This window comes from Staurois parvus, unplaced genomic scaffold, assembly GCF_062004578.1.
Source record: "Staurois parvus isolate SC_StPar_1 unplaced genomic scaffold, SC_StPar_1.0 ptg000456l, whole genome shotgun sequence".
Taxonomy (NCBI): domain Eukaryota; kingdom Metazoa; phylum Chordata; class Amphibia; order Anura; family Ranidae; genus Staurois; species Staurois parvus.
This window is the reverse complement of record NW_028318252.1, coordinates 20588-36353: the sequence shown is the minus strand read 5'-3', so window position 1 is coordinate 36353 and position 15766 is coordinate 20588. Positions and strand designations below refer to the sequence as shown.

Below are 15766 nucleotides of genomic sequence, written 5' to 3'. Positions count from 1 at the left end.
TGTGGCCGGCGCGAAGAGGTTAATGAGACCCCAAAAACAAGTCTCAAATGCAGTGTGTTTGTCTGCACCACAACACATAGTACACAAGTATTACGGGATCCAGCTGCAGATTTCCAAAAGTAGTATATTCACTACTTTTGGTGCAATGTAATGTGATTTGAGTCCATTCAAAATGAATGGTCTCAAAACGCACCGGACTGACTCAAGTGAATTAAACAGGAACGACAGGGCAGGCAGAATTTGAAGCAGCATCTATCTTTCATATTTGATGGTTCACTGAACAAGTTGAAGTTACAAGCCGATTGGTTGCCATGCACAGCTGCTCCAGATTCAACCTGCTCTAGTATTGATAAAATTTCCCCCAATGTATCTTTTCTTTCAGCAGAAATAGAGTACATGGGTTAGTTTTACTGAACGATCACTATGACAGCCAATCCCAGGCTATCAATGTGATCATATGATCAAGAGCTGGTCTTTCCAGCTCCTGATCATTAGTATGAGTCCCCGAGCTGTTGAGGCGCAGACAGCGCTATGGAGTGGACTTTCAGTACGAATACCAGTGTGCATATATGCAGCCCCATGCAAATGGGCTTTCTTCAGAGGTGCTGCATTTATGCAAAATGTGTGTTACGCCAATGGAAATGGGTTAAGGTAGAAATTACATTACATTACATTGAGTTTATATAGCGCCAAAGGGTTTGCTCAGCGCTGTACAATAGAGGGGGGGACAATACATAAAACAGTACAGCAACTACAAACGGCACACAAGCGGTTCGAGGGCCCTGCTCTTTCGAGCTTACAATCTAGGAGGGAGGGGGTAGTGGTACAGGAGGAAGTGGCTGTGGGGGATGGAGTGGTAGGAGGAATGAAGGAGAACGGCAGTTAGGTGAGGGTGGGGTAGGCTTCCCTGAAGAGGTCTGTTTTCAGGGAGCGCCTGAAGGTGAGGAGGGAAGGTGACAGTCTGATGGATTGGGGTAGTGAGTTCCAGAGGATGGGGGAGGACCTGGAGAAGTCTTGCAACGTGCGTAGGAGGAGGAGACCAGGGGGCAAGATAGAAGGAGGTCCTGTGAAGAGCGAAGGGTAGGGGTGGGTGGTACCTGGGAATCAGGTTGGTGAGGTAGTTAGGGGCAGTGTTGTGAACGGCTTTGTACGTCAGAGTGAGTAGTTTGAATTTGATGCGTTAGGCGATAGGGAGCCAGTGGAGGGAGAGGCAGAGGGGGGTGGCAGAGGTGGAGCGGTTGGTGAGGTGGATGAGTCTAGCCGCTGAGTTCAGGATGGTCTGAAGCGGGGAGAGCCTGCACTGGGGTAGGCCGGTGAGGAGGGAGTTGCAGTAGTCAAGGCGTGAGATAATCAGGGAGTGTACGAGTATTTTAGTGGTGTCTGGGGTAAGGAAGGTGCGTATTTTGGCGATGTTGCGAAGGTGGAGCCTGCATGTGTTTGTAAGTGATTTGACATGAGGTTGGAAGGACAGGTTTGAGTCCAGAATGACCCTAGAATTACATTAAACCATCATACAGCATGTTAGCGAGAGGGGAGCATAGTGACACGGAGTTGTGTGGCGTTGCTTGTAAATGGCTATCAGTTTCCTATACTTGCTGGACAACCAATGCGCAGACAGATGTCAAACATGGTGTTATGTATTTGTCAAGGTACATGTGCTATATAGACGTTCAATGTTCACACAATAAAGCTGGCCGTTCACCAATCAAAAGTTGGCCAGTTCACTAGGAACCAGCAAAATTCTGATTAGTGTGTAGCTGTCCCTGCTTGATAGATGCAGAACTTTTGTTTCTTTCAAAGAAACATGCTGTTAAACTCCTCTTGATCAGCGGCTGCAGAATTTGATCAGTGTATTCTGACAGCAGCAGGTGGTGCAGTCAGAATACAATGTTGGGGAATGATGTTGAGGTATTCCTCCGCTCACCTCATTTGTGTGGATGGGAGAATCTGCTGAGTGGGCTGAATGAGAGAAAAAAAAAAGACAAAAAATGGCCAGTTTAATTCTATGAACTATTTCACAGCTGCATTGCAATAAATTATTTCACCAGTAGGTGGTGGTGTCTCATCAGTAATGACAGCTTTGTGTCCCTAGAAAATCCCAAGGCTGCTGGAGGGGAGAGGTCTTGAACAGAGAAGCCTCCAATTTGCAAAGAAATACCCTTTAGCAACATGGTACATGCTACACCAGTATTTACCCTTTGTGTAAGGTGCTGCAAAGACAGATGGGGTTCTACTCCCTTCACCCTCTGATCCACCCCCCCTCTACTGGATCCTATGACAGCAGGGTTTTTCTCTGCCACACAACCATGCCATTCACTCAGAGATCTGTCAATGAATGAACTGTGAGTACCATCTACCAATGACGCAGACAGACTTGTACTTCTCAATGGAACATAAGTGCAGTAAACCGTGCACACATAGTCCATTGACAGTCCCTGCAGCTCTCCAACTGAAAACCCATACAGAGATTACAGGAAGGGAGCTGGAGGAAGTTTGCAAGAGCGTGACATCGCACCCACGATCCAGTGATTGCAGGTACAACACGTTACATGCTTCTATGGAATAAAATAAATGCACATTCTTTTCTTCAAAAACATTTTTTCTTAAGGGTGAACTTAGCCATGAATACGTCAGCTGCATATCAAGATGTGCAAAGCTCAAACCGATTATTTAAAAGTGATATTATTATTACTACAGGTACTTCTATAGCGCCGTCAGTTTATGCAGCGCTTTACACACACACACACACTATATATTATATACACACACACTCACACACACACACACTATATATTATATATATACACACACACACACACACACACACACACACACACTATATATTATATATATACACACACACACACACACACACACACACACACACACACACACACACACACTATATATTATATATACACACACACACTATATATTATATACACACACACACACACACACTATATATTATATATACACACACACACTATATATTATATACACACACACACACTCTATATATTATATATACACACAATATTTCAAAAGTGATTGATATTATTACTACTACAACAACAACAGGTACTTATATAGTGCCGTCAGTTTATGCAGCGCTTTACACACACACACTATATATACATATACACATACAGGGCTTGAAAAAGCCACTCGCCAAATGCGAGGAGAAATTCCTCTGTGGCGAGCACAGATGAAGAAGCATGGAGCGACTGCACATGCGCTCCAAGCCTCACTGTGAAGCCGAGTTCTGGTTTACAACTTCCGGTTTCCGTGGCATCGCCATTACAGTGTCAACACGTGCAGTAGAGGTCCGCTCTCCTACGTTGAGAGGAGACACCCTCTCCACCGCCACGGGGGACACGAGTAAGGTTCGTGCCTGGCTAGTAGGTCTGGACTCTAAATTTTAACGTGTGTGTGTGTGTGTATACATACACACATACATATACATTATATATATATATATATATATATATATATATATATATATATATATATATATATATATATATATATATATACACACACACATATATATATATATATACACACATATATATATACATACATACATACATACATACATACATATATATACACATATACACACACACACACACACACATTGTGAGATGCCCCTGGGGTACCTTTTTCATAGGCTTTAGGACACAGGGGCCCCATGATCCCCTATTGCACTGGGGCCCCGTGAGTTGTCAGTCCGCCCCTGTTAGTACATTCACATCAGTCCCTCACCCTCAAGGGGCGTACAATCTAAGGTCCCTAACTAACATTCATACATACACATACTAGGGACAATTTAGACAGGAGCCAATTAACCTCCCAATTAACATGTCTTTGACATGAGAACAAAGCATAGCCCTTTAGGGTCCATGCACACTGGCTTAAAAAAACAAAACAAAACAAAAAAAAAAAACAAAAAGAAAAAAAAAAAAAAACACCAGTGTTCTTGGCAGAAAACACTAATTTTGAGCAAATTTTTTTTTTTACTAGAGTTTAGGAGCGTTTAGCGCTCAAACAAGCAAAACAGAAGGATTTTTTTCTGTCTCTAAATGCCAAGCCTGAAAGATCTCACTAAATGACCTAATGTGAATGGCCACATAGGGATCGATTTACTAAAGGTAAACATACTGTCCACTGCAGCTGCTTTAGATCTGAGGGGAAGCTCTGAAATGAGGTGAAGGTCTGCTGATTTCTTTCATCCAATCATGTGCAAGTAAACATGCTTTTTGTTTTTTAATTTTCCTTGCATGTTCCCCTCAGATCTAGAGCACGTGCTCTAGCAGTACACAGCCTATTTGCCTTTAGTAAATCAACCCCAAAGGATAACATTAGTTGCTGCTACAGGCAAAAAACTAAACTCCTCTAGGAGCAGAGTTTTCTTTTATAATCCAGGGTTCATGGACCCATACAATGTGTACTTGTCTCAATTAAGAGCACTAGGGAGTTCATTTACTAAAGCTGCATGGTGCAAAATCAGGCTCACTACTGCATAGAATTCAATCAGCCTCCAGATTTTATTGTCAAAGATTAACTGAACAAGCTGAGGTTAGAAGCTGATTGGTTTCTACGCAGAAGCGAGCCCGATTGTGCACTCTCCAGCTTTAATAAATAAAACCCCAGAATATCTGCTTTGCTCCTCTGCTAACAGCATAAACCACTTCTGGCAAGTTTTCCTGACGCAAAGAAGAAAAAAAGTGACAGGGGGATTAAGCTACAGCACACAGCCTGTGATTGACAGCCTCAGCTCTGTTCCTATGGACAGCATGAAGCAGGTGTGTCCCTTCTCACCAATCAGCTCTCACTGCACTCCACAGAGAGTACACTTCAGCTCCCTGCCCTGTTATCTGAAAGCTCAGACAAGCTGTATACATTCTGCACTTTGGATAAATGTGGAGAAGAGAAGAGAAGGATGCAGATAAACAGATAAAACGTATGTAGAAGGATTTGCTTCATCTCTGTGTATCACCTGAGGCCAGTCACTTCACTGGGTATATGTAAGGGTTTACAAACACTAACTCCACATGGGTGTGTAGGAGGCATCACCTTTGCTGCATACTTGTGGAGATGACATTGGGTGACAGTATGTGAAGAGCCCAACCAATAAAATCTGGAGTCCCATCAAGTTTTTCAAACAGCCGCTCTCTCTCAGCTTCACTTAGTGTCTTGGAATCTGAAGGTAAAAAAAAAAAGAGAAAATAAAGCTGATGATCAGCACTGAGTGCAGAAACTGTGTATGTTTTCAACCATCCTAAATTCAGGTTAGTTCAGGTAATGGGGATGCCTTTCATTTCTTTTGGACAGAAGCTATTAAATATCACATGCAGTACACACAGGGGCGGACTGACAACTCATGGGGCCCCCGGGCAATAGGGGATCATTGGGCCCCTGTGTCCTTGACCAAACTCAAAAAAGCCTATGAAAAAAGGTACCAGGGGCATCTCATGGGGCCCCCTACTGACCCCGGGCCCTCGGGCAGTGCCCGAGTTTCCAAATGGTCAGTCCGCCCCTGAGTACACATAAGAAGCCTTGGACTATGTCGTCCTGATTTATAATGGGGGGGGGTGAGGGTGGAAGTGAGGTGTTGGTTTCCTAGGATTTTTAAATTTAGCAACTTTGTAATTAATAACACAAAACTGTGACTGGGAATATTCAGTGTTGCTTCTGTTTTTACCTTTATTTGTATTGCACATTTCCATGTTCACCCCATGGAAAGCACTTTACAGGTCACGTGAGCATGGAAGGGGCACATAGGAACAAGGGACACTATTGTACACTAGCCCTGGAGATCCGCTTCCCCTTCACTACTCTCTACAGACACCACGACCATCATGAACCCCTTCACTACTCTCTCCAGACAATACGACCATCATGAACCCCTTCACTACTCTCTACAGACAATACGACCATCATGAACCCCTTCACTACTCTCTACAGACAATACGACCATCATGAACCCCTTCACTACTCTCTCCAGACACTACGACCATCATGAACCCCTTCACTACTCTCTCCAGACAATACGACCATCATGAACCCCTTCACTACTCTCTACAGACAATACGACCATCATGAACCCCTTCACTACTCTCTACAGACACTACGACCATCATGAACCCCTTCACTACTCTCTCCAGACAATACGACCATCATGAACCCCTTCACTACTCTCTACAGACAATACGACCATCATGAACCCCTTCACTACTCTCTACAGACAATACGACCATCATGAACCCCTTCTCTACTCTCTACCGACACTACGACCATCATGAACCCCTTCACTACTCTCTCCAGACAATACGACCATCATGAACCCCTTCACTACTCTCTCCAGACAATACGACCATCATGAACCCCTTCACTACTCTCTACAGACAATACGACCATCATGAACCCCTTCACTACTCTCTCCAGACAATACGACCATCATGAACCCCTTCACTACTGGGGCCATTTTTAAGTTTTACACACGCATGTTAATCCAAATTATTCCTGGAAAATTACTTAAATCCTCTAACATTATATATTTTCTGAAAACAAAATCTGTGTAGAATATAATCACAGGTTTTTTTATTTTACAAGCCATTTTTTCAATGTTAAACCGACTCTATATTTTAGGTAACAAAATACAAAAAACATTTTTAATGCACAAAAACAAAATCGGCTGCATTACACAAAGAGGGAGGAACTGATGGTGTTGCTCCCTCTCCATGAGGTCAGAAACCAAAAGCGATGAGGATTTTGTCACTTACGGTTTTGGTTCTGTGTTTACTGGCTCCTTACTGGCAACCAGAGGAGAGATTTGAGGTCTAATAGACTTCAGATATCTCCATAAAGAGGATCTGTCATGCTTATTGCTATCAGTTGCGAATATATATATATATATATATATATATATATATATATATATATATATATATATATATATATATATATAAAAAGGGGGGAAATCGTGTAAAAAAAAAAGTTTTGAATTAGAAAACAAACAAAATTTACTGTGCCCTCACCCCCTGTGCTCACGCATGAAGGCCAACGCATACACAAGTCCCACACGGATATGTAAATGGTGATTGAACCACACGTGTGGTACTGTTGCAAATGTCAGAGAGAGAATAATAATTCTAGCAACAGAACTCCAGTGGGACTCTAAACTGATAACCTAAAGGCTTTTAAAGCAACATCTATGAACATTATTAGGTACCATATTTCCATATTTCGGCGCTGTTCCACGGCCATACGCAGTTTTAAAGCATGACATCTTCGGTATCCATTTACTCGGCGTAACATCATCTTTCACATTTTACAAACAAATTGGGTAATATACTGTGTTTGTGTTCACTAACATTCATTAAAGCATTTTTTCCAAAAAAATTTGCATTTGGAAAACCGCTGTGTAAATTCCATGTGACAAAAAAATTGAACCACCATTTTATGCTCTAGGGCCTCTGCTTCAAAAGCAAAAAAAAAAATATTATAATATATATATATATATATATATAATGTTTGGGGGCTCCAAGTTGTTTTCTAGCAAAAAAAGCCGATTTTTACGTATATGTGAGAAGTGTCAGAAATGGCCTGCTAGGCAAGTAGTTATTTATTTTGTCATATCCATCAGCCATTGGGGCCCCCCTGGAAGCCTTGACAAAAGACTCCCAGTTGGCAATCCCTATGTCCTGCCCTGTTGTTAGGATGCGAAAACTGTTGGTTTTCATGCCTGTAACCCTGGGAGTGAGCATTCAAATGGTTTCACAGTTATCTCAAAATCTCTCTTTTTCCAATTGTTGATTACTAGGAGACAGAGAGAGAATAGTACAGGGGGCTTGCTTTGCTTTACAATCATCATACAAACTCAAAATAGTAGTGGCATAAATAAACGTGGGTACAGCCGAGTGTATAGACTGTGTGGGTTAAGTTGCTGGTACATTACAAAAAGCAAAAACAGATTGCAATACCAGGCATGTGTTGATGCAAGGCGACGAGAACAGATCTCACTAGCCACCACAAGCCAGTGCTGTCCTACAAAAAAAGTAGCTCCTTCTATAACAGGAGCAGCAAACCCTGTATACCGGACCTGCCTGCCTACAGTATAAGTTGGAGGTATGCTCTGATATTCTGCTGAAAAAGGTAGACACAGGTGTACATTACTTACCTGCAACTTTCAGATCCTCCAAATCCTTCTTTCGGGACACAGGACAATAACATATTCCGTACACCATAGGGCCTGCAACACAGAGAAATAAAAATGACAATAGTGCAGGAAGTGAAAGTTCTGCTCTTGTAGTTACTGGTCTTCAAGGGCTCATTTACACCAGGTGCATTAGGACTTGCTGCGCAATCCAGTCCAACGCAGTCCCAAAGCAAGAAAAAGCAAAAAGCTTTGTTCCCCATCACTCCAGTTTACACCACCACAGGTATGGCAAGCAGTACTTTTTTTTTTTCAGCACAGCATACTGCAACGTAATCCGCTACATCACAACGCAGCCAATAGAACAGCAAACTGTGAAGAGCCAGAATCCGTGCATCAGCAGTAATCCATTGCATTCAGCTTTACTGCTGGTGTGAACGAGCCCTCAAGGCTGGACTCCAGGATTTCTTTTTTCTTGGAAACACCTCATGTTAAACACATTCTCTCTAATGACAACTATCCTAGGCCCAGAAGGCTGCTGGTTACTGCAAAAATCATAGCTGCTCTGATGCAGGATCTTACATACAGAACTAGAAAAGCTACAATTTCTGGGGAAATTGTGTGAAGTGTTCTTGCCTCCACCAGTAGTCTACAACTGGAGTGGGCGGAGTAACTGGCTGGAGTAGCTGGAGCAACTGTTGTGTGGTTGGAGTGGCTGGAGCAACGGTTGCGTGGTTGGAGTGGCTGGAGCAACGGTTGCGTGGTTGGAGTGGCTGGAGCAACGGTTGCGTGGTTGGAGTGGCTGGAGCAACGGTTGCGTGGTTGGAGTGGCTGGAGCAACGGTTGCGTGGTTGGAGTGGCTGGAGCAACGGTTGCGTGGTTGGAGTGGCTGGAGCAACGGTTGCGTGGTTGGAGTGGCTGGAGCAACGGTTGCGTGGTTGGAGTGGCTGGAGCAACGGTTGCGTGGTTGGAGTGGCTGGAGCAACTGTTGTGCGGCTGGAGCAACTGTTGTGCGGCTGGAGCAACTGTTGTGCGGCTGGAGCAACTGTTGTGCGGCTGGAGCAACTGTTGTGCGGCTGGAGCAACTGTTGTGCGGCTGGAGCAACTGTTGTGCGGCTGGAGCAACTGTTGTGCGGCTGGAGCAACTGTTGTGCGGCTGGAGCAACTGTTTTGCGGCTGGAGTGGCTGGAGTAACTGTTGCGTGGTTGGAGTGGCTGGAGTAACTATTGTGTGGTTGGAGTGGCTGGAGTAACTATTGTGTGGTTGGAGTGGCTGGAGTAACCAATGTGTGGCTGGAGTAACTGTTGCGTGGTTGGAGTGGCTGGAGTAACTGTTGTGTGGTTGGAGTGGCTGGAGTAACTGTTGTGTGGTTGGAGTGGCTGGAGTAACTGTTGTGTGGTTGGAGTGGCTGGAGTAACTGTTGTGTGGTTGGAGTGGCTGGAGTAACTGTTGTGTGGTTGGAGTGGCTGGAGTAACTGTTGTGTGGTTGGAGTGGCTGGAGTAACTGTTGTGTGGTTGGAGTGGCTGGAGTAACTGTGAAAAGGTTGGAGTGGGCAGAGTAACTTTATGGAGTGCGCAGAGTAACTGTGTGGAGTGTTTGGAGTAAAGATAGTAAACATTACACTAACCAATTGATTGATCAAATGTAAAAAGTGCACATGGCAAGCTTGATAGAGCGAGAAATGCATTTCAACTTTTAATTATTTATATAGCACATTTAATTGCAATGTTGTTGCCCAAAGTGCTTCACAGGTACATCAAAACATACATTTATAAAAACATTAGCAGCATTATCACCTCAAATACTCTCTACTGTAGAAAACTTATTTCCAAACCTTTAACCAGAAGCCGGCCAAACTGTCACCAATTCAAAATTAGATTTCAAATAGGGCAGAGAAGAGCGGTTAAAAGCAAACTGCTCCAAATTGCTCACTTCACTGGCATCTTCAAATGGTTGTAGTTTTAAAAACTATAAATCCTACAGCGAAGAGCTTTATATTGTGAGAATCACAAGACCCAGACCTACATTGTGATGCATAGTATGTCTCTGAAATATTAAAAATGCACAGTCGCAGTTTAGAATTTGCCCTTCAAATTTGAGGTGGCTAGAGTGGAGTTTCGATGAATGTCAATGGGCGGCGTGAGTTGCAAACAAATGGTCATATTGTGAAAACTATCAGGATTATGGCTTAGCCGTGGACATTTTTAGTGGCAGCGGGGATAGCTGAACGTTTTGATATAAGATTTGTGTAGGTGGGCTTGAAAATGAGGGAGTGATGGCAGTTTAGAAATCATGTCCTGATTTTTCAGCTCACACTCTAGTTTTGAACATTGCGCCATTCATTCCTATGGGACCAATTTCACCACAAAAAAGCAGATATTTCGTGAACCATTCGGCGAAACGTTCCACAAAGTATTAGCACACCAATCGGGAACAATCCGCACGTTTCGATATATTACTGTCTATGTAGTGTAAAAACTGTGGGAGGAGTTAGGGGGGTAAATTTGGCTATAATAATAAGAATATATATGTGAGATAACAGGCAGTGGTCGCCATGCAAGAACACTTAAATATACTTCCAGCACGGCAATGTAATAGCTCTTCCACAAGAAAATGCATCTACCTTCCTGCTCGCTCTCTTCTCTGGTGATGCAAAATGCACTGCGTATGCATAGCTCAGCTTACAGTGCCATCACTGTCCCTGTGTACTAAAATGATGGCCTCCTATGCATGCTTAGGAGCAGGGGCGGACTGACAACTCATGCGGCCCCCGGGCAATAGGGGAACATGGGGCCCCTGTGTCCTTGCCCAAACTCAAAAAAGCCTATGAAAAAGGTACCAGGGGCATCTCATGGGGCCCCCTACTGACCCCAGGCCCTTGGGCAATGCCCAAATTTCCAAATGGTCAGTCCGCCCCTGCTTAGGAGTGGCATCACCTGCACCGGCTTACAGAGATGGCCAAAACCCAGCACACAGGAGAAGATGCTGGTGAGGGTTGGGGACTGTTGCAGGGAAAGACAAGTATTGAACCCTTTTGTGCCGCTGTAGGGCCCTTTCACACAGGTTCGTTTTTTATGCACTTTTGGGGTTTAAAAAGCAGAACAAAAATGCACGAAAGATGTATCCCTTTAAATCCTACGGAACTCTTCACATCAAGAAGCTGTGGGTGCGGAACATTGTTAAAAAGTCCTGCACGCTGCATTTTTGGGGCATGTTTAAAACGTGCTCCCAAAATGCACCTCCTCGTTGAAATGAATAGAATATGTATCAAAAGTGAACTGTGGTTGCCTTTTTAACGCACTTTGAGTCACATGTCCATGTTTCCCAGGTGCATGATTAGAGTCAGGCAACTAGAGAATGCACTAAAAACACATAAAAATGCATATGCGTTGCTACCATGCTCTTTTCAATGGTGCAGTGTGAAAGGGCCGTTAAAGTGGTTATAAAGTCCAAGCTTTTTTACCTTAATGCAAACCTTGCATTAAGGTACAAAACATCTAGATAGTAGCATCCCCCCCCCCCCCCCTCACACCCCCTAAGTCCTGGTTCACACTATTGCGGGCTGTGCATTCATTTGAATTGGCTGCTGTGCCCACTTTTCACGCAAGAAAAAGGTGCATGCATCTTTTCAAAAACGAATCCACAGGGAGACCACACGGACGTTTTGCCCATGCGGTTCCCGCACCCACAATCTTCCTGCTTGCAGATATGCGTGGGGGTGCCAGTCAGAATGAATGGCAGCCCTGCGCATCTAGTAAGAGCAACGCAATTTGTCTGGGGGGGGGGGGGCAGATGCAATTCCCACATCTGCAAACAGAATGCACAGTGCAGGCTAGTGTGAACCTACGTGACTTTTCACTCGATCCAGCACTGTTAACATCTGTGGGCTCTCTCCCCTCACTTCCTGCCATTGGCTCCCTCAGCTGTCAATCAAAGAAAGTGATGGTGAAATGGGAGGCAGGTCTGAGCTGCACTGTCTGTGTCTATAGACGCAGGCAACAGCGCTCGGGAGTGAGCCTGCACAAGTGCCCCTATAGCAAGTTACTTGCTGTGGAGGCACGCGAAGTGGAGTAGACCAGAAGCGCCAGCAGGAGGACCCCAAAGGAGGACTGAGGCAGCTCTGTGCAAACCTATTTGTCATTTTTAAAAATGCAGTTCGTACAGCTACTTGAATGAGGAACTAAAGTAATTGATTTACCGGTTTTCCAAAACAGGTTGTATTCACACCTAGGCGTAGTGCTAATGTACACATTCTCTGCACAACAGCATTGGGCAGCTTATTCACTTGAATGGACTGCCCTACACACGACAAAGAAGCTCTTGCAACTTTTTCGGGGTGCAGAGCTCAGCATGTTTGCTGGTCACGTTTGGGGTGCCATTAACAATTAACCACCTGCCGACTGCGCTATAGCTGAAAGATGGCTACAGCATGGTTGTCTAGTTCTGGATGGGCATCTACAACAGGGCTCGACAAATCCCAGACACCAGGTCACCATGAAAACTAGAAATTGCGTCCTGGCGCCTGGGCTCACACACTGCCTCTCATAGACTTCAGCGCAAACTCGCCTCCCATTGACTTCAGCGCAAAAATGCACCAGCAATCCTACGTGAACACTTACCTCCGCATGCCACTCTACCACTTGCGAGTCTGAAACACACCGGTACAAATTTGCACAGGACCCTTTTCGTAATGGCACTCAAAACACAATGTGTGTGGATCGCATCTGTGTGAACCACCTCAATAGGAACACATAATATAGCCTGTCATGCAAATCTGCGAGCTTGAAAACATATCCAGAATCCCAAATGTGTGAATCAGGGCAGCTTCATTAAAGCTAGGTTCACATATGTGCGGTCGGTGCTGCTGCCGATCCACACAAAATCACCACTCACACAGAAGAATGCGCACTCGCGGGTGGGTGCCATAATTCTAATGGCACGTCGCCCGCAATGAAAATCACAACCGGACTGGGAACCGAGGTTCCCATGCAGGCTGCGTTTTCAGAAGAAGTGCAGGGATTTCTTCCCTGCGTGGCCCATGGCAAAGGAGTCCATTCAAATGAATGGGCTGTCATGCCTGCTCAAAATGTGGCCCACAGGAACGCGGATATGTGAACCAGAGGTAACACCAGGGCATTTTGGAATCGCAGCAGAAACACTGTGATCGCAAAATGTAGGTTCATGTGCCATTATTTTCAATTGAACCTAAAACATGCAGTTTTGCCATGATTGCAGTGCAGCAAATTGCATCATGTGAGGCTTGTCACCCAAAAGTTACCTTGCCCCAATACAAATTTCATATGGCTACAGTGTTGAATGACCACACAACTGTCCATCCTAGCGTGACAGCGCTGAACACTGGCCTGGGCTAGGGTGGCCACCTCATCCCTTTAAAACTGAACACATATGAATGACACAGGTTCTGGGGCTGATTAAGGTGGTCATTAAACTCACTTAGTACCTTATCTGCAATACAGTAGCCCCAGAACCTGTGTCATTAATGTGTTCAGTTTTAAAGGGATGAGGTGGCAACCCTAACCTGGGCAAGAATGGGGTGAAAGTGACCGGTACTGAAGTGGTTAATGGCACAGCAACATGCATTTGTAGCGTGATCCCATAACATACAGGTATGAATGGAGCCTTACGTTCAGGTCATGCTGTGCATGATCACTGCAGAGGCGTATTTACCACAAGGCACTTGCCTAGGGCGGCATTTTTCAGGGAGGCAGCACCTCCCCCCAGAAGAAAGGAATGAATGAAGGGACATGCGTTCCATAGGAACCAGGTGGGATCCTAGAGAGGCTGTGGGCTGCTTGATTGTGAATGTAGAGCCTGACTCCCGTTCCCAGGGATGTCTGGAGCTGTGAAGATGAGTGTCTCTCTATCGTGGGGGGTAGTGGAAGGCTCTCCCGAGAGCGGGGCAGCCTCAGGATCTCTCTGCAGGAGGGGGTGTTGGTCGGTGTCCATTAGGGCAGATGATTTTTGTGTTGCCTAGGGCAGCACAAAACCTAAACACACCACGTGATCACTGTCACAGTTGCTTGTGCTCTCCATAGCATTGTCAAGCCATCATCTGTTCACCATGGCAACTGCAGGTCCAACAGAGGCCAAGATGGCAGCTTCCTTGGTTTGTGACCCCTAAAAGGGATCAGGGTAGCTTTAGCTTGGGGATTACAGCTGTCCCGCTCTCACCTATGACAGATCAGAGACAGATTATCTGTGAATAGATTGTGGCCTGACCATTCTTCACATTACCAATCTCATCTACGTCCTAATCACAATGTAATGACATGTGCAGAGCCCCAGGGACAGGTTCTCTTGGCGTCATGCCTCTCCCGCAATATCTCACCCAGGACGGGGCCCCTCCCGGCTTCATCAATCCCCAGACAGCAGGCTTCCCGGGTGCACAGCGCCGGTACCGGGGAGGACAGCAGACAGTTCCTGACATTGTCCTGTTCGAACTTCTCCAGCTCCATGCTAGCAACACCACTTCCGGCAACAAGCAGGCTTCCCGCCAACTACGAGCTGACGTCAGCACGGGCTCCGACCAATCAGTAGCAGACAGTATTCACACGCAGCTGCAAAGCAAACGTTATCAGCCTATGTGAAGTGTGCTGGTGGAGGGGAGATTTGTGCTGGACCCTCACGAGGGGCAGCCCTCTGATTGTTAGGAGTCAGGATATTGAGGACATTTATGGAGGATTGCAGTTCAAGCGAATCTGGGGCCAAACTTCATTCAATTCATTGGGGCCCTGGACATAACAATACAAATCATGAGACATTCTGCTGTATGCCACGCTCAGTCCCTTCATGCAACAATTTATTACTTTGTATCTTGGCCCATGGTGCCCAAACTAAGGCCCTTTGCACTTTTCCAGCTTGTCCTCAGTCTCTGACCATCTCCAGTATCAAGTCTGCGGTCTCTGACCATCTCCAGTATCAAGTCTGCGGTCTCTGACCATCTCCAGTATCAAGTCTGCGGTCTCTGACCATCTCCAGTATCAAGTCTGCGGTCTCTGACCATCTCCAGTATCAAGTCTGCGGACTCTGACCGTCTCCAGTATCAAGTCTGCGGTCTCAGACCGTCTCCTGTATCAAATCTGCGGTCTCTGACCGTCTCCTCTGTCATGTCTGCGGCCTCTGACTGTGTCCTGTCTGCGGCCTCTGCCTGTGTCATGTCTGCGGCCTCTGACCGTCTCCTGCGTCATGTCTGCGGCCTCTGACCGTCTCCTGCGTCATGTCTGCGGCCTCTGACCGTCTCCTGCGTCATGTCTGCGGCCTCTGACCGTCTCCTGCGTCATGTCTGCGGCCTCTGACCGTCTCCTGCGTCATGTCTGCGGCCTCTGACGTCTCCTGCGTCATGTCTGCGGCCTCTGACGTCTCCTGCGTCATGTCTGCGGCCTCTGACGTCTCCTGCGTCATGTCTGCGGCCTCTGACCGTGTCCTGCGTCATGTCTGCGGCCTCTGACCGTGTCCTGCGTCATGTCTGCGGCCTCTGACGTCTCCTGTGTCATGTCTGCAGCCTCTGACGTCTCCTGCGTCATGTCTGCAGCCTCTGACCATCTCCTGCGTCATGTCTGCGGCCTCTGACCATCCAGTATATT

General features: G+C 45.8%; 1 protein-coding gene across 1 annotated transcript in view; it reads right to left on the bottom strand.

Moving 5' to 3' along the window:
- Positions 1 to 14671, bottom strand: part of RNASEH2A (ribonuclease H2 subunit A) — a 41518-nt gene extending 26847 nt beyond the window's left edge. The window contains exons 1-3 of the mRNA XM_089688819.1: positions 14512 to 14671; positions 8186 to 8257; positions 5080 to 5206 (exon numbers count right to left, since the gene is read on the bottom strand). Of these exons, the coding sequence (XP_089544945.1) occupies positions 5080 to 5206; positions 8186 to 8257; positions 14512 to 14638 (326 nt within the window). The 5' untranslated portion in view covers positions 14639 to 14671. The remainder of the gene's footprint in view (positions 1 to 5079; positions 5207 to 8185; positions 8258 to 14511) is intronic.
- Between the last annotated feature and the right edge of the window lie 1095 nt (positions 14672 to 15766).